Below are 19,791 nucleotides of genomic sequence, written 5' to 3'. Positions count from 1 at the left end.
CTGGAACCACAGTCTTGAAGAAAACCATTGGAAACACATTACGTCGCATGGATTCAAATCCTACAGCGCACGCAAGGTCCCACTGCTGAAGCCAGTGCATGTCCAGACACGTCTGAAGTTTGCCACTGACCATCTGGATGATCCAGAGGAGCAATGGGAGAAGGTCATGTGGTCGGATGAGACCAAAATTGAACTTTTTGGTCTAAACTCGGCTCGTGTTTGGAGGAAAAAGAAGGATGAGTACACCCCAAGAACACCATCCTAACCGTGAAACATGGAGGAGGAAACCTCCTTTTTTGAGGCTGCTTCTCTGCCAAGGGTACAGGACGACTGCACCGTATTGAGGGGAGGATGGATGGGGCTATGTATCGCCAGATCTTGGCTGACAACCTCCTTCCTTCAGTGAGAGCCCTGAAGATGGGTCGTGGCTGGGTCTTCCAGCATGACAACGACCCAAAGCACACAGCCAAGGCAACTAAAGAGTGGCTCCGTAAGAAGCATCTTAAGGTCCTGGAGTGGCCTAGCCAGTCACCAGATCTGAACCCGATATAAAATCCACGGAGGGAGCTGAAAGTCCGTGTTGCCCGGCAGCAGCCCCGAAACCTGAAAGCTCTGGAGAAGATCTGCATGGAGGAGTGGGCCAAAATCCCTGCTGCAGTATGTGCAAACCTTGTCAAGGACTACACGAAACGTTTGGTATCTGTAATAGCAAACAAAGGTTTCTGTACCAAATATTAAGTTTGATTTTTGTGATGTATCAAATACTTATTTTATGCAATTAAATGCAAATTTATTATTTGAACATCATACAACGTGATTTTGTGTTTTTTTTGTATTAGATTCCGTCCCTCACAGTTGAAGAGAACTTATGATACAAATTACAGACCTCTACATGCTTTGCAAGTGGGAAAACGAGCAAAATCTGCAGTGTCTCAAATACTTGTTCTCCCCACTGTATGTGTGTGTGTGTAGGGGCCCAGGGGGGTGTATGTGTGCTATATATAATCCTCTTCTTGGCTTTCTCCACTGTCTAATCATTACTCTCCTGAGTGAGAAACACAGCTGATGCTCCAGAAGAAAGTCACCGGAAAAATAGTGGTAACAAGAGTGCACACTTAACTCTACTAAGACCTTCACAATGCATTTCAGACAAATTAGCGAGCAGCAGCTAAGTAGCAGCGTTATTTTAGAGCTGGGATGTAACTTTTGACCGCAAAACAACAAAGGTGAAAGACGTTCGCAGAGACCGACTGCGGAAAAAATAAAAAGGTAGTACTGAATGCTAGCTAGGCCACAGGGAACGAGCAGACTGGATTTTCAGAGATGTGGGTGTTTTCGATATGAACAAGTGGAATGGATTGGATAGCGATGAATTGAAGGGGCTCTCTACCTTACTCTATGAAGTAAGGAGAAACTGGAAGATTTATGATCATATTTAAGTCAATAATGAATGGTTATATGATTATTGATTTAAACTAATATTCTGGCAACTTCATATTCAGTATGTCAGCATTTTTGTAATGTTTTATTTAAAAAAACAAACAAACAAAAAAAAAAAACAACAACAACAAAAAATGATTTAAGGGGGCTTAGGAAGATTTTAGGGGTTGCTGAAGCCCCCCTAAAACACCCCTAACGACGCCACTGGTGTCACCAAAAGTATTCACATAGTCAAGAACATCAGTAGTAAATATTTTTAACATGTATTAATTTCTAATAATACAATTACCAAAGGATACTAGAAAATGGCAATTTCTGGAGAAATTGTGTGGGAATACTTTCATGGTGATGGCGAATTTTTGATCAAAAACAGTGACTTTTTGCTCAAAAGTGTGAACATCTGAAAAGTATTTTTTTAGTATTATGTTGAAATTTGAATAGGCAAAGATATCAACCTTGTATTTGCATGTGCCACTGGCATTCAATGGGAGGTTTTGGTCAAAAATAATGACCACCAACTGACATGTTTTTGTGAGGCTCCCAATGTGTGGCCAGAGTTGAAAATCAAGAGGTGAGAATGGAAAGGTTTTTGTGGCTGTTGAATATGCCATTACAAATATTTTATCAAATTTGGTTGAACCGTAGGTTTTGGACAAAAACAGAATACAATTTACAATTTCTAGATTTAAAAAAAAAAAAAAAATTCTACTAATATTTTGAAATACTTATCGACATAGTTATTGTTTTTGTAAAATTTTGGTGGAAACGTATGTTTTTGGCAAAAACTGAACACACTTTTGGTGTGCCTTTTTCATGGATATTGAGTGGCGGAAAAGGGAAGCTAGAGTTGATATGAACAGTTTCTACACCCCTTTATGCTTCAATTCTGTTATTTTTTTTCATCAGGATAAAGATGAACGGTCCCTCAACTCCCTGGAAGATAATCCAACCTCCCCATTCGTCAGCTTCTCCCCTTCACGCTCCAGATCCGGAGGAAATGCTCTGGACAGAGACCAGCAACTTCTCCAGAACTTGGTGTCCTATTATCTTGACTCCCCTGTCCAGGCTGATTCTCGCCACAGGGGGGCACCTGCAGATTCTTTAGCCGCAGCTTCTTCTGTCCAGGAGTTTGACTTCCCACTGGGCTACAATCAGAATTACATTTCCCAAGTTGAAAATCTTCGGTCGCAGAGCAAGGTGGCATCAAAGTACGAAGCTCTGGCGGGAATGGATGGTGAGAAAAAACTGTGGGCTTCTTTGTTTAAATAATGGAACATGAGTCCAGGACGACGTAATATGTTTGGTTTCATATTATATGAACATTCAGTAATATTCTGTGCGATGTTTATCTATTTTGCAGCAAACTCTGTGCAGCGTCTACAACGGCTGTTGGACAAATACGGCCTCGATGTTGAAGATTTGTCCCCCGAGCAGCTAGACAAACTGCCAGCTTTGCTCAAGCAGATGCAGCTGGAGAAATCCTTCAGCCACAAAACCATTAAAGGTTTCAGCATCCTTCTAATATGTACTCAAAACGATCGATAATCATATTGACGCCGAGACAAATTGAAGAACATAAAATGCACATAAGTAGTCATTACTGATCTCTGATGTGTCCTCATTTCAGGAAACTATGGAAACAATGTCGGCACAGGGAAGAAGGTGAGTGTGATCACATGTACAGTTGTGGTCAAAAGTTTACATACACTTGTGAAGAACATAATGTCATGGCTCTCTTGAGTTTCCAGTTATTTCTACAACTCAGATTTTTCTCTGATAGAGTGATTGGAACATATACTTCTTTGTCACAAAAAACATCCATGAAGTTTGGTTCTTTTATGACTTTATTATGGGTGAACAGAAAAAAGTGCTCAAATCTGCTGGGTCAAAAATATACATACAGCAGCACTAATATTTTGTAACATGTCCCTTGGCCATTTTCACTTCAATTAGGCGCTTTTGGTAGCCATCCACAAGCTTCTGGCAAGCTTCTGGTTGAATCTTTGACCACTCTTCTTGACAGAATTGGTGCAGTTCAGTTAAATTTGATGGCTTTCTGACATGGACTTGTTTCTTCAGCATTGTCCACAAGTTCTCAATGGGGTTTAAGTCAGGACTTTGGGAAGACCATTCGAAAACCTTAATTCTAGCCTGATTTAGCCATTCCATTACCACTTTTGATATGTGTTTGGGGTCATTGTCCTGTTGGAACACCCAACTGCGCCCAAGACCCACTCTTTGGGCTGATGACGTTAGGTTATCTTGAAGAATTTGAAGGTAATCCTCCTTCTTCATTATCACATTTACTCTCTGTAAAGCACCAGTTCCATTGGAAGCAAAACAGCCCCGCAGCATAATACTACCGCCACCGTGCTTGACGGTAGGCATGGTGTACTTGGGGTTAAAGGCCTCACCTTTTCTCCTCCAAACATATTGGTGGGCATTGTGGCCAAACAGCTCGATTTTTGTTTCGTCTGACCACAGAACTTTCCTCCAGAAGGTCTTATCTTTGTCCATGTGATCAGCAGCAAACTTCAGTCGAGCCTTAAGGTGCTGCTTTTGGAGCAAGGGCTTCCTTCTTGCACGGCAGCCTCTCAGTCCATAGAGATGCAAAGCACGCTTGACTGTGGACACTGACACCTGTGTTCCAGCAGCTTCTAATTCTTGGCAGATCTGCTTTTTGTTGATTCTCGGTTGAATCTTCACCCTCCTGACCAATTTTCTCTCAGCAGCAGGTGATAGCTTGCGTTTTCTTCCTGATCGTGGTAGTGACAAAACAGTGCCATGCACTTTATACTTACAAACAATTGTTTGCACTGTTGCTCTTGGGACCTGCAGCTGCTTTGAAATGGCTCCAAGTGACTTTCCTGACTTGTTCAAGTCAATGATTGTTCAAGTCAATAATCACTCACAAGAAATTGCTAATTCGTGTTGCTGTATGTATATTTTTGACCCAGCAGATTTGATCACTTTTTCTGTTAACCCATAATAAAGTCATAAAAGAACCAAACTTCATGAATGTTTTTTGTGACAAAGAAGTATTTGTTCCAATCACTCTATCGGCGAAAAATCAGAGTTGTAGAAATAACTGGAAACTCAAGAGAGCCATGACATTATGTTCTTCACAAGTGTATGTAAACTTTTGACCACAACTGTACACATGCAGACATGGTTTGTTTTGGAACAAAACATTTGCTATACTATAAAATATTCATACATTTTTGTTTCCAAATTGCAGAGTTTGTAACTTTACAATACAAATTTTTCATATACAGTATTGTTAAAGTTACCTTTTTACGGGCTGAAGGCCATCAAGTAGCCACTCATCTAGTTGTTGGTGTGTGCAGTATCATTTTTTATATATGCATATTCCTCGTTATTCGTACACGGATCAGAATGAGATTTGGTAGGTTTATTCTATGGGTCAATGCCTATTGAAACTATCGAGTTTCTTCTTGATTAATTAGTACTTAATTAAACCGTGTATAACGATGAGATGTGTATTTGTTTGTTAATACACATTAGTTCCTCTCAAAATTCAATACAGATATTGTAGAGGAGAGTCCCTATCAAGCCCTAAAGCCCAATTTCAATTTCACTGATTACCATTTTTTAAGTTAATGAGTAATTTTCAATGCACTGTATTTCCGAGGCTTATTTCTCGCTCAATAATAGATGGATAGAGCCAAAATAGTCAATATACATATACTAGAAGGATATTCGCGTTGATGCTCGGAGCCTGATTTTTGATTTTTTGTTTCCTTAATTACTTGAATGACTGTAATTTCAGCACTGTAGAGTGCACCTACTAAGTTGCGCAGCCCAAATTTCCCAAAATTTAAGAAGATATCCACGTATACAACACGCAGCTATTAGTCGCATGTGTTCATGTCTTAATTTGGGATATTTTGAAAAAATGTTTTCAATGTCGACGCACCAGCTATTCGCCTCATTATTTAATGTTTCGCGCTCTCCGCGTGACGTTCTACGTTCTATGTCACACCGGCAAAGGGTGCAGAAACCGTGGAACGAGTCTCCACCTCTTATGGCGAGGAAATCATGCTCTTTCGTCCATTGAAATATGTTCATCGTTTTGGCAAGTTTGCTAGCACGGTTGTAAAATCTCGGCAGGGAAATGATGTGGTCAGATAGCCACACGTGAAGCTTTGTTTGCATTTTATTGAACCAATGATATAGGACGTTTTTAACTGAAGCCAGTCTTGGCCAATCACAGACTAGTCGTGACAATCGTGGGGCTGAGTGGCGTCACATAAACTAAAACCGCGGCCCATTTTCTTTAAAAGCTGGATAAATAGCGTCCGGCTAATGGGTTGTGCCGGACACCGGACACATCACTGAAAAGGCTGAGTGTCCATTCTCAAACCGGATAGGTGGTTACCCTAGCCACGCACAACAAGACCCACTCATGCTTCTCAGTCTGAAACCATAAACTTCAGTTAAATTTTAACTTATTCACTACATTAACAAAACAGAAAAGGTAAAATTTACTTTACCTTAATCTCTACGCTTACAGTAGATGAAGTCCATCTTGCTGTCGATGAAGTCCACTTAAAAATCCCTATGGTAGGCTATTTTGATTATTTTATACTTTATGTGATTTACTCAGGGGTAACTGCTAACAGCTTTGTTCTAGCACATTGTTGCTATCTATCCTATTTACACCCACGGCTAGCCTTAAACTGTTCTTCTGTGACAGCATCAAGTGTCAGAGCCTTCGTCAGCAATAAAGTCTTCTGAGTGCTCACTGAAAATGGCTAAAAAACGTTTGCATAACATCCTTTCGTTGTAGAACACTGTACAGTGGGGCAAATAAGTATTTAGTCAACCACCAACTATGCAAGTTCTCCTACTTGAAAAGATTAGAGAGGCCTGTAATTGTCAACATGGGTCAACCATGAGAGACAGAATGTAGAAAAAAACAACAGAAAATCACGTTGTTTGATTTTTAAAGAATTTATTTCCAAATTAGAGTGGAAAATAAGTATTTGGTCACCTACGAACAAGCAAGATTTCTGGCTGTCAAAGAGGTCTAACTTCTTCTAACGAGGTCTAACAAGGTCTAACGAGGCTGCACTCGTTACCTGTATTAATGGCACCTGTTTTAACTCATTATCGGTATAAAAGACACCTGTCCACAACCTCAGTCAGTCACACTCCAAACTCCAAGACCAAAGAGCTGTCGATGGACACCAGAGACAAAATTGTAGACCTGCACCAGACTGGGAAGACTGAATCTGCAATTAATAAAACGCTCTGTGTAAAGAAATCAACTGTGGCAGCAATTATTAGAAAATGGAAGACATACAAGACCACTGATAATCTCCCTCGATCTGGGGCTCCATGAAAGATCTCAACCCGTGGCGTCAAATTGATAACAAGAACTGTTTTGAAACAATTCTGATACTGCTTATGATCAATCACAGTATCAATGAAAATGAATAGTAGCGAGGCTGATACCCAATCACCAGGCTACAATGGGTTAACTTGTCTGTTATATCCAATCAGACAAGTATTCTTTGAGTAGACACTGCTTATAATCAATTACAGTATCAAATAATACAATAGTCACAACTCATAATCAATTGCTATGACTTATTATTAACTTCAGGATCGCGGATCGTCGGCGACTTACATGGACAGCAAACAATAACACTTCACTGCGTTAAACAAGCGGCACATTTTATTTAACCCACAGTATAAAGTGTACAAGCAAGCAAGCAACAATTGTGTTTCAGCTCATAGATTACATGCAATAACATAAATCTCATTACCGTGTGCTGGAAGGACGGAGAGCCGGGGCGTCCTCGGTAAAGCGAGCAAGGAAACACCAAAACTGGACGTCCGCGCGCGTGAACTCTCAGCTGACTCTAACCCTACCTGCCCCCGTCGCTTCTTTATAACAAGTATCGCGCCTCGTAACTTCCCCTCCCGTTCGAGTTTCACACACGGCGAGAATAATTGGATCTCCCTTAGAAGTTTCGTATGGCCGTTAGCCTTTGGGAATCCTTACTCCCTTTTCGGTAGTCCTTACTCCCTTCTTTTGATTTAGTGGTCAGGCCGTACCTCGGGGATCCTTACTCCCTTCGTTTGACTTAGTGGTACCTCGGGGCTTTTGACTTAGTGGTCAGGCTGTACCTTAAGGTTAAGAATAACACATTCCCTTTGCACGGTTTGACGAGAAGTATATGTTTTATACACTAAGTCAGCTTGATGGGTTGAAAACAACACATTCCAATATTCCCCTTCAAGAACGATGAGCAAAAATCCCAGAACCACACAGGGGGACCTAGTGAATGACCCACAGAGAGCTGGGACCACAGTAACAAAGGCTACTATCAGTAACACAATGCGCCGCCAGGGACTCAAATCCTGCACTGCCAGACGTGTCCCCCTGCTGAAGCCATTACACGTCCAGGCCCGTCTGCAGTTCGCTAGAGAGCATTTGGATGATCCAGAAGAGGACTGGGAGAATGTGTTATGGTCAGATGAAACCAAAATAGAACTTTTTGGTACAAACACGGGTTCTCGTGTTTGGAGCAGAAAGAATACTGAATTGCATCCGAAGAACACCATACCCACTGTGAAACATGGAGGTGGAAACATCATGCTTTGGGGCTGTTTTTCTGCAAAGGGACCAGGATGACTGATCTGTATGTAGGAAAGAATGAATGGGGCCATGTATCGAGAGATTTTGATTGAAAATCTTCCATCAGCAAGGGCATTGAAGATGAGCTTTCAGCATGACAATGATCCTAAACACACTGCCAGGGCAACAAAGGAGTGGCTTCGTAAGAAACATTTCAAGGTCCTGGAGTGACCCAGCCAGTCTCCAGATCTCAACCCCATAGAAAATCTGTGGAGGGAGTTGAAAGTCCGTTTTGCCCAACGACAGCCCCAAAACATCACTGCTCTAGAGGAGATCTGCAAGGAGGAATGTGGCAAAATACCAGCAACAGTGTGTGAAAAGCTTGTGAAAAGTTACAGAAAACATTTGGCCTCCGTTATTGCCAACAAAGGGTACATAACAAAGTATTGAGATGAACTTTTGGTATTAACCAAATACTTATTTTCCACCATGATTTGCAAATAAATTATTTAAAAATCAAACAATGTGATTTTCTGTTTTTTTTTTTTTTCCCCACATTCTGTCTCTCATGGTTGAGGTTTACCCATGTCGACAATTACAAGCCTCTTTGATATTTTCAAGTGGGAGAATTTGCACAATTAGTGGTTGACTAAATACTTATTTGCCCCACTGTATCTATTGTTAAAAGTTCAAATTGTTCTTCTGTGCTGGCACATAGATACATAGATCCCTATTTACCTATAAAATCTCCAGAGTTTTCGAAGAAGTCGGATGAAGTGGCCGGCAAAATTTCTTGACAACCGAGAAATCTAACCATCCATGGTCCGGCTTAAATGGTTCGTCTGTAGTGACACCAAAGGTTGTCTCTTGACAACAGTTTGGTATTAACATGAAAAAAGCACACCCTCTCATAAACAGAGTTCTTGGAATGCTAAAACAAAGCTAAGGATGCATTTACGTGAGAGCACACCTGAGCAAAGTAACGTCACAGTATCATCATCAGGCGCCGGGTCACAAAGCAGGATTAAATTATTATTATTATTATTATTTTTAATTTAAAAAAATATATATTTTACAGATGAACGTGAAATATTTTTGGGCCCAATAATCCACAAATAAGATGCTTTCTTGTACAAACCACAGATTTCAAATTAACAATAAAAGGTATCTTGTTAATGTCCGAAAATTACGATAATTCAAATCCAATCTATTTTCAAAATCAGCAAAAAAATTGCCATGTTTGCTATCAAACTGATTCAGAGTCAGTGTAGGACACAGCTGTACAGTTTATGGAAGGATACTGATCATCATTAATGATTAATCAATGAAAATGTTAATTGATACTTGATTTAAATACAATCAATTTTCAAATTGGTCAGAAAATCATGTTTGGTGTCTATTAGATTAGAAATGAGCGAGGAATACACGAGTACAGTTTACAGAATGATACTGCAATCAGATGACACACATGCAAACTGTTAGCTTGGTTCAGCCTGTTGGAGCACATTAGTGCTTGTTTCTTACAGTACATTGTTACATGTACTGTTGCAGCAGAGAGCTTGGCTCGTTCAATTAACGTCAAATTCTACATGTCAAAAGTCAAGATTCAAACCAATTTGAGCTAAATTCTATGATTCAAACTACTAAATAATATTATTAGTTTAAACTCTAAAATACTGAAAATCTTTTTTTATGTCAACATTTTAACCTCAGTTTGACAAATGTTCCCCATTTAATTTAGCTGGTGACACCAATATTTTCATTCATCAGATCACAGGGAGTTTCAGCGAGAACAAGATGGCCGCCCCAGATACCGTGCCAATCAAGTATTTGAAACCGGTGGAAGTCCAAAAGGATGCTAGCCCTCCCCAAGTGGGCAAAATGGAACAGAACAAACCTAAAAAGTATGACTACATTGTGTGATATTTTACATGAGCAAAACACTTTTAGGATAACTTTGCTTACAAATCATCTTTTCTGTCCTTCCTTAGTGATTTAGCTGCAATGACCACTTACGAGACCAAGCCAAATGTGGAGAACTCACCGGAGAAAGAAGGTTCATTTTTCCAGCGCTGTTGGAGATTTGCCATTTTCAAGTATTTATTAATCACAAAGTTGTAAGACTGAATATGCTAATTTACAGATAAGAACAGTCAGAAATCTGAGTCAAGTCTGAAGGTTCTGCAGAACAGCGACCAGCAGGTGACAACAACAGACAGACATACAGATGGATAGAAGCAGTCACCCCGAATGAGAATAAAATAACATTATTTGGTGTTATTTTATCTTTTCAAAAATTGCTATTCTTTTACAGCAAGTGGAGAACGTTGCCAAAGCCTCACCCGTGGCCACACGAGTCCAGCCTGGCTCTCGCTGGGTTTCCTCGACCTTGGTGGCTCTTGCTTGCATTGTCGGCATCCTTGTGGCAGCTCTCAGCGTCACCTGCCTTCGTCACCATGCCCACCGTTTGGCTGCTAAGAAACTGGGCCTAGGGCCTCAGGGTGGAAGCTTCAGCCACCAGGAGTACCAGGTAAGAAATGTAAAATGTGGGTAGTTGCACAGCATTTTTATTTTCAACAAATCAGACACAATACCTTATCAAGTGGTGTCATCCAAACATAGAACAACAGTCATGCCTGGAGTTGGAACAAATAGACTGTAACAATACAAAATGGTCAACCCTCCTCTTTATCAGCTCTAATGTCAAATGGCAGAACTGCTTCAAAAATTTCAATGATTACATACACTCTAAAAGCATGGGGGAAACACGGAAATCACTCAGTCACAGCGAGTACCGTGTAAATTTGGCACAATACAGACTATATTATTTATTCTATTCTATTTATTATATTATTTATATATTTATTCTAACACGTTCGATGAAAAGTGGGAAAAATCAAATGTAGTATGTGTTCCACTGTTGTTTTTGGCAGCCCTTTTAATTTTCGTCTTTGTCTTTTGGACAATAATACTTATCTTCGTCATATTTTAGTCATTTCAGAATGTGTTTGTCTTCATCTAGTTTTTGTTGACGAAAACTCAAGACAAATTTAGTCTAGTTTTTGTCGACGTTTACTAAAACTGTTTTCGTCTGTAAAATAAAAAAAAATAAAAAATAATAATAATAATTACTCCAAATTAAATAAATAAACAAAACGTTTCCCACTATTTCGAATGAACATTGACAGATGAGCACATGTTGAAGCGTCTATCTACAAGGACAACGCCCCCTTGGTGATAATACACACTCAGCAGGAAACCGGTACATTTTTTTTCAATTAATTATACCCAACTGGACACCACGAACTGTATGTAGAAAAAGTTGTGTGAAAGTTTAAGAGGACGCTCGCTGTTAGCATTTGCCTAATGCTAACACGAATGCTACACTAACGCTAAGAGTTATATTTAGTGTGTGATGATCACTCAGTACAAACCTTTAAAGGATAAAGCAAAATTGCATATTTTCCCCGGCCAAGATAGGAACACAAATCTTACCGTGTGCACGCGTGCAAGCCTGGAGACTGGAGAGCAGCAGCACGTCACGTGAGTGACACAATCAAACACTGCTACAATGCAGGCTAACTAAACATAAAACGTCACACAGTGTGAACATGTGACGGAAACTATTGCGCATTTTCGTCTCGTTCTCGTTTTGTCAGACTAAAACTAGCATTCATCTCGTTATGTTTTCGGCTAAGTCTACAATAGGACGGAAAATGGCCTTAAACGTGTAATTAGTTGGACTATACGGCATGTCGGCTACACTAGTATGACTATTATCCGGATTAGTTGTTAAACGGATAATGTTAGGCGGATAATATTTCACGCCGCTTAATATGGGCTGCTGTCTCCTTACTACAATCGGATACTAAGGAAGTGATGTCATGCCGTCGCCATTTTTAGTGCGGCATGACGGCATCGTAAACAATGGAGGTGGACTATCACGACGTGGCATTCCTGGTCCTTTTTTCTTTTCCACACATTTTTCTTGAACCTTCAAACTATGTCGCAATAATATGCTTCAATTCAGTGCCCATTTGTGGTCCTCTCATTGCGGATGACTCAGAGATGAGCAGAGCTCGTCTCCCGCGTTGTCTTCGATCAGCTACCTGCGGGGCTGGCCCCTCCCAACCGACCGAACATTAGTATATTAAAATGCGTAGAAGAAAATTAAACCCCGAAAAGTGACCTGAGTGGTACCCCCAGTCAAAGAGGCGACCGATCAGTTTTTTTCCCCATGACATTTCTGCCTGTCAAAACTGTCACCACTTCCAGGCTCGCCACTGTTATGCACAAGCACTCCTGGTTGCGGCTTCCAGGAAATATATGCAGCGCCAAACCATATGCTTCTATTTGTTATTTTACAAGTGGTGAGAGGGCAACTGAGCATCGATTGTAAGATCCCAAGGTAACAATGTCAGGCTTATTTCAATCACAACTCGGCGACTGCCCGTAAAAGCCGAGCGAGCGCTCCCTTCACTCTCGCTCCTGCGTGATTGCGTTCACGAAAAAAAACAGTGATCACAAAATAATGACAGTCAAGATTGTGTAGTAATTTTGAAAATTTGCCGCCGGCAAGTAATGAGTTTCCGGTTCAGAGGTAAACCGCGCGGGCGATGACGTAACATATGAGACTGCTCGTTTCTAGGCATGCGTAGTTTGCGCAAATGTAGGCGTACTTTGCAGAAACGGGGGGGCCTTAAACGCACCTTAAACGTAAGTGAGGGCTGGTATAAAAATATAAAAAATACAAAAAATACAAAATACCCTGGAGAAAATTATCTGTCCTAGCGTAGCCTTAGTCTCTCAAACCACATTTTTAGCTTGTTATCGTCTCGTCATCATCATGAAAAAAATTGTTGGTGGACGAAATATTTTTGTTATAGTCATCATTGAAGAAAAACAACACTGATGTGTTCAAAAACAAAATTGGGGGGAAATTTAGGTGTGGCTTGCCTAAAAACAGAGTGGGGAAAAATACGAACTTTTAAATGTGAGATTCTTTCCTAATGAAATCAGAGATATTTACAAGGTTAGTGATTACAAAAAGAACCAAGCTAACAACTCAAGACATGCATAACTGGCTCACCAGGACCTGTGTCGCCAGCATATGGCATCCAAAGGTGCCTTTGGACGCCTCGAAGCAGCCGCCCTTGGGGCCGTGGGTGGACCGAACACAGCTGGTGCCGGAAGAGGATCTGGAACAGCAGGGGGTGCCGACTCGAGAGTGAGCAGTGTGTCATCCCAGTTCAGCGACGCAGCCCAGCCCAGTCCCAGCTCCATCAGCAGCACGCCGTCATGGTGTGAGGAGCCGGCACAAGCAAATATGGATATCTCCACTGGGCACATGATTCTAGTAAGTTCCAAGAGTTCTCTTTTGTGTCCATCAAAAGTGTACAATGAGAATAACTTTTCTACTGGCTCACTGTGTCATGCAAAAAAAGCATTAAAACATTAGCAGTGGTAACCATTTTCTGTAAAGACAATCTCTGCATTGGTAGCTGATTTATAGCATTTTGACTGATATTTCAAGCCAAAACAATATTATGTTTATTGTGTTTTATGACCGTGTAAAAACAAAGACTACCAAATGAAAGATTAGAGTCTCAGATGTTTGTTCAGATATGTTTGTTTCTACTTCATTACGTTGTTTAGTAATCTTATGTGGAGCATCAGTTGGTTTCTCCAAAATAATCTTATTTGGATCGCAAAATGGAGTAAAACAGTTTTTTTCTGAAAATACTATAAATGCTTTTTTGAACAACACTGACTTCGACACCAACATACTTTGCTTTGGGGACAACTCAAACATCTGAAGAGGCTACGGAGTAACAGCTACGAGGGGTATTCAAAAAGTAATGCACCCAACTTTATTATGTACAAACAAATTATAATAGCAACATGCATTATACATCAAAAGAAAGGTATAAGTGTGAGGATTACATTTTTACTTCTCCACATAGTCTTCACCTCTCTCAAGAGCTACAGTCCACCTATGAACGAGGGCATGTATACCAGTGTTGTAGAACTCAACTGGTTGATCTCTAAGCCAAGTCTTGACAGCAGTTTTCACTTCATCGTCATTGCCATATCGGTTGTCCTTCTTTCATTGGACCAAAGAGGTGGTACTCTAACGGTGCCAAATCAGGAGAATATGGCGGATGTGGTATCTCAGTCCATCCAAATGAAATCATGACCTCCATGGTCCTGGAGCTTGTGTGAGGACATGCATTGTCATGCTGGAGGAGCACATTTGCCATGCCCAAGTTGGGCCGAACACGTCCAATTCTTGCTTTGAGCTTCCTAAGAGTCTCAATGTATACCTCAGAGTTAATGGCTTCCTCCTTCGGCAAAAAATCCACAGGATCACACCTTGAGAATCCCAAAAAACGGTGGCCATAATTTTGCCAGCTGACTTTTGGGCCTTGAACTTTTTAGTCCTTGGTGAATTTGGGTGACGCCATCCCATTGATCTCCTCCATGGTCTTCAGTACTGTTTTTAAATCACTGTACCCATCTTCTTACAGTACTATAGTCTATGGTATCATCCTTTTAGACATTTTTAGCCCGTTGTGAATCCTCAGAGGGGTTTCTCCCTCTGCAACAAGGAATCCGATTACTCTTTGTTTCTGACGAGCTTCAAGGGGTGCAGCCATTTTGGAAGCTAGTTTTAGCTTTAAAAATCTGAAAATAAGAAAAACACATATAACAATCGCAAAAAGGTGGGTCCTATCATGTTTGTGCCAAATATAAACAAGATTGGTAAAATCCTGTACGAGCAATGCACTTAAGTGCATTACTTTTTGAATGCCCCTCGTACATGTCTTCTAACTCAACCAGACCTATAAATTATAATTGAAAGCAAACGTTCTTAATAGTACTCAGTGTTTTGTTTCCAGTTGACTGTGAATTACCATATTTTCCAGGTCATATTACAGTAATTAATCAGTTGAAGGATAGCGCATGCTTTCTTGCCACAAAACTGTATGGGAGTAATGTCTGCGAAAGGAAGTGATTGTTGCAATTCCATTTTAAAACAGGCATACATGGAGGACCACTTGAAAAATAAAGATCGTCTGCTGAAGGAGTGGGAAGCTTTGTGTTCCTACCAGGCAGAGCCCAACAGTGTTACCGTGGCTCTGAGTGAACCCAATTTCAAAAAGAACCGCTTCCACCACTCACTGCCCTGTGAGTCCCCACAACAGCTTTCAGCTGTCACACTGCAACACGGAACACATCGTAAATGCTTCATATCTTTGTTATCTAGACGATCACACCAGGGTGAAGCTTAAACCAGAGATTAACCCTTCACGTTCTGATTACATCAACGCCAGTACCATAGTGAGTTTAAATTTTTTTTTTGCGTTGGTTATATAAACACTTGACAGTCAGCTCATCCTATCGCTCCCTCATTTCAGATTGATCACGATCCTCGGATGCCAGCATATATCGCCACCCAGGGGCCCCTATCCCATACAATCTCTGACTTCTGGCAGGTGAGTGACTCATTTTGGATCTTCAATGAGGTGCAGAGGTGTGGACACAAAGGCTAGGACGCAAAACTGGGGTTCAAATGGTGGCCTGTCATCTTGTTGTTCCAAGATTTAAAAAATAAACAAATAAATAAATAGCCTATTTTGGCAAAGTTAGAAGTATAAATACATGTATGTTTATTGCAAATATACAGTCCCTGACATAAGTCTTGTCGCTTATCCATTTTGTAGAAACAATTGCTAACAAACTGACTTTTATTAATTCAATTGGTTTCAGAAATGGCTCATATGGAAGCTAAGCCCCTCCCAAATGATGTTAAATGTACAAAAACATATATGTGTCATTGACAAAAGATTTATCATTTAATGAAGACATAAAGGACAAATTTTGGCGAGACAAAAGTTTTGTCGCCTACAGAAAGTAGTGTGAAAATTGAACAAAAAATATACTTCAAATACAAAAATATGTTACATAACATAAGCGAATTAAGTAGTGGTGCTGTGAGATCCAAATTTAATATTTTGCATGACTTCCATGGGCGTCGGCAAGGATTCACACAATTTATTGATGAAGTCATCAGGAACATCAAAGAAAGCAGTCTTGCATGCCTCCCAGAGTTCATCAACATTCTTGGGTTTCGTCTTCCATGCTTCCTCTTTCATCTTACCCCAGACATGCTCAATGATGTTCATGTCTGGTGACTGGGCTGGCCAGTCCTGGAAGATCTTCCTCTTCTTTGCCCTGAGGAACTGTGAGGTAGAGATTGAAATATTTAATGGAGCACCATCCTGCTGCAGAATTTTTCCCTTTTTATGGTTAGGAATGTAAGAGGCAGCTAAGATTTGTTGATATTTCAGACTATTTGTCTGTCAGGGTTCAGACAATTAAAAAATCGTGTGGCATTTGCCAAGGACCACAGCCTGTCAAAAGGATGGATGCTTGAAAAGTGGCAAAAGGTGGATTTTTCAGATGAATCTTCCATCTAATTACACCACAGTTGCCACAAATACTGCAGGAGACCTACTGCAGCCCACATGGACCCAAGATTCACTTAGAAAACAGTGAAGTTAGGTGGTTACATCATTACCAAAATCATGGTCTGGGGTTACAACCAGTATGGGGGTGTGCGAGAGATCTGCAGGGTGGAAGGCAGCATAAATAGTCTGAAATATCAACAAATCTTAGCTTCCTCTTACATTCCTAACCATAAAAAGGGACAAATTCTGCAGCAGGATGGTGCTCCATCGCATACTTCAATCTCTACCTCAGACTTCCTCAAGGCAAGGAACATCAAGATCCTCCAGGACTGGCCAGCCCAGTCACCAGACATGAACATCATTGAGCATGTCTGGGGTATGATGAAAGAGGAAGCATGGAAGACGAAACCCAAGAATGTTGATAAGCTCTGGGAGGCATGCAAGACTGCTTTCTTTGATATTCCTGATGACTTCATCAATAAATTGTATGGATTAATAAATAAATTTGCATCTCAAAGCACCACTACTTAATTCGCTTATGTTATGTAACATATTTTTGTATTTGAAGTACATTTTTTGTTCAATTTTCACACTACTTTCTGTAGGCGACAAAACTTTTGCCAAAATTTGACCTTTACTGTATGTCTTCATTAAATGATAAATCTTTTTTCAGTGAAACAAATATATTTTTGTACATTCAACATCATTCGGGACGGTCTTAGCTTTCATATGAGCCATTTCTGAAACCAATTGAATCATTAAAAGTCAGGTTATTAGCAATTGTTTCTCCAAAATGGATGCGCGACAACACTTTTGTCAGGGGCTGTAGTGTAAAATATATTGCCCTTATGTTTGTTTATGTGATGTGCAGATGGTGTGGGAGACCGGTTGCTCAGTGATTGTCATGATGACAGCTCTGGTGGAGGAAGGAGAGAAACAGTGTGATCGCTACTGGCCAGATGAGGGCTCCTCACTCTATCATATCTATGAGGTGAGTGCAGCACATACAAAAGACAAGAAAATGTACTTAATAGTGTTTGTACTTTGTTACTTCCTACAATGGCTACTTGTAGGTGAACCTGGTGTCAGAGCACATCTGGTGCAATGACTTCCTAGTGCGAAGCTTTTACCTGAAGAATGTTCAGACCCAAGAGACCAGAACCCTGACTCAGTTCCATTTTCTCAGCTGGCCGGCACATGGGATCCCCAGTTCCACACGCCCTCTACTGGACTTCCGCAGGTATAACCCAAGTGACACCAAAAATAATGACATTGCTTCTGCTAGGAAGAGAAAAATAAATAATATGAAGGAAACACACATTTGTCTTCTGCTCCACCCTTCATGCCTGTGGTTTATTGTTTAACATATCTGTCTGTGTCATTCTTGTGGTTTGCAGCTAGTAGTCTGAGTCCAGTTGCATAGTCACAAAAATGATCATGGACTGATGTGGCTGCTGCAGGAGGCCCAACAAAAGTCTAACTTTTTAAAGTCTTTGGCTGTTATTGACGGCAGTAGACGACCAATCCATTTGAACTGGATCATTCGATCTCAGTCCAAATGGATTAGACATCCACTACCGTCAATGGTAGATAATGACTTAAAGGGGAAGTTCAGAATTTTTGACATGAGGCCTAATCTTCGAGTTAGAGGGGGTTTAATTAGGCAGTGAGTTTGTTTCAACAAATTCCGTGCCGTTTGTCAGATACTTCTTAGTTTCAGGGCTCCGGAGTGGCTAAGCTAGCGTGAGTCAATCGTAAATCTTAGCATGCTAATATGCAGGGCCGGCGCTAGCTATTTTGGTGCCCTAGGCATAAATGCTTTGTGGTGCCGCCCCCCGCCCCCGTGCCCCACCCCCCATCCCCCCCATCCACCAATGCAAGACAAAACATTCAGGGATTATACGGTGAAATATTGTTTTGAACCATGGTACAAACATTTTCTAAATTAATTATAGTATTATGCAGGCCCATATTTAAAACACACATACATGAAAACTTTAATATTATACCTTTATAGACATGGACTGATAGGGCACTATATAAACATTCTGGACATAATGTGGAAACAATGAATATAAAAGGGGAAATCTACATAGCTTTAGAATTGTTTTTTTTCTAATTTATTTCACCAGTAGATGCGCTATTGGCCACTGAACCTCTCGAAAATGACTACGGCTCCTTACTAATGGAAACATTTCTGATTGTGCAATGAATTTGCAAGTCACATCATTTCCACCACAGCGTTTTGGAGTGATTTTTTTTTGGTTGTGCACACTAATAAACCGATCATAACCCGATTTCTGGAGTTACCAGATTATTCAAGTGGTTATGTAAAGAGCATGATCCGCTATCCTTTATCTGATAAACACCGCTATTTTACATCTCTGAGCATGTGTACAAATGGAAAAACGGATGGTGCTAGAGAGGCCTTAGGGACGCCAAACTGATTCGCTTTCAGCCTATGGGCCTACTCTGCAGTTAGCGAGCTTGTGTAACGCAATCGCCACACTCGCATTTGATGAGGTTCAGTGGGACAACTTCAAGCAAGCATGGGTTTTTGGTAAACATGGAGGAAGGCCTATGCTGAGATCAAGAGTTTTACGTCATGTACTTGGAAAGAAATCGAACTATTGACTTAACATGTAAACCAGTTTTTTCCTGATTATCACATCACTGAAGTGCACGCAAATGCGTCAAATCTCATTGTTGTCATTACCTGGTTATTCCCAGTTATCAGATTATTGTAGTCATGTAAACGTAGCTGGTAATAAATAAACAATTATTTAAAAAACAAAACAAAACATTCTTACCTGCAAGTGATGCGCGGGCATCATCTCGCTGCTTTTTCCTCTTCCTTTTTTCCGCCCCTGACTCTTGTTGTCTTTTCGATGACATTTCCTTTCAAGAATAAACTTCTGCCAAATTTGCGACTGAAGCATAATGGAGCATACCACTAGGGAATTGGGGGGGGCACCAAAGGTAGACTGACGAGAAGGCCGCACAGGAGATTCTTTTTTTGTGTAAATAATGAGCCTATGTTACTTATATTTGTATTACTTGCATTTATCAGGCTTTACAAAGTTTTATTTTAAATACTATGTATTGTTGTTATTATTACAATTACAATTTTTTAGGATTTTTTACAAACTTGATTTTTTTTTTTTGTGCCCCTTCAGGCAGAGTTGGTGCCCTACACGTATGGGGAGCGCCGTGTCTGCTAATATGAAACGATATTACGGGTTTAAGTAAATTCAAAATGCAGATCATTGTTCG

The 19,791-nt window shown here is 40.5% G+C and overlaps 1 protein-coding gene across 2 annotated transcripts in view; it reads left to right on the top strand.

The window, feature by feature from the left end:
• Nucleotides 1–19,791, top strand: part of LOC130912170 (receptor-type tyrosine-protein phosphatase-like N) — a 44,498-nt gene that overhangs the window by 22,105 nt on the left and 2,602 nt on the right. Inside the window, exons 6-18 of one of the 2 annotated variants that reach the window (XM_057830052.1) lie at nt 2,347–2,674; nt 2,801–2,944; nt 3,068–3,102; nt 9,818–9,951; nt 10,039–10,103; nt 10,191–10,249; nt 10,362–10,577; nt 13,155–13,403; nt 15,088–15,235; nt 15,315–15,388; nt 15,466–15,543; nt 17,390–17,509; nt 17,592–17,758. In XM_057830052.1, the coding sequence (XP_057686035.1) occupies nt 2,347–2,674; nt 2,801–2,944; nt 3,068–3,102; nt 9,818–9,951; nt 10,039–10,103; nt 10,191–10,249; nt 10,362–10,577; nt 13,155–13,403; nt 15,088–15,235; nt 15,315–15,388; nt 15,466–15,543; nt 17,390–17,509; nt 17,592–17,758 (1,817 nt within the window). Of the gene's footprint in view, nt 1–2,346; nt 2,675–2,800; nt 2,945–3,067; nt 3,103–9,817; nt 9,952–10,038; nt 10,104–10,190; nt 10,250–10,361; nt 10,578–13,139; nt 13,404–15,087; nt 15,236–15,314; nt 15,389–15,465; nt 15,544–17,389; nt 17,510–17,591; nt 17,759–19,791 lie in introns of both variants that reach the window. The other variant, XM_057830051.1, reaches the window with a different exon arrangement.

Source organism: Corythoichthys intestinalis, chromosome 2, assembly GCF_030265065.1.
Source record: "Corythoichthys intestinalis isolate RoL2023-P3 chromosome 2, ASM3026506v1, whole genome shotgun sequence".
Taxonomy (NCBI): domain Eukaryota; kingdom Metazoa; phylum Chordata; class Actinopteri; order Syngnathiformes; family Syngnathidae; genus Corythoichthys; species Corythoichthys intestinalis.
Note: the sequence above shows the minus strand (reverse complement) of the source record. Positions and strands in the feature narration are given on the sequence as shown.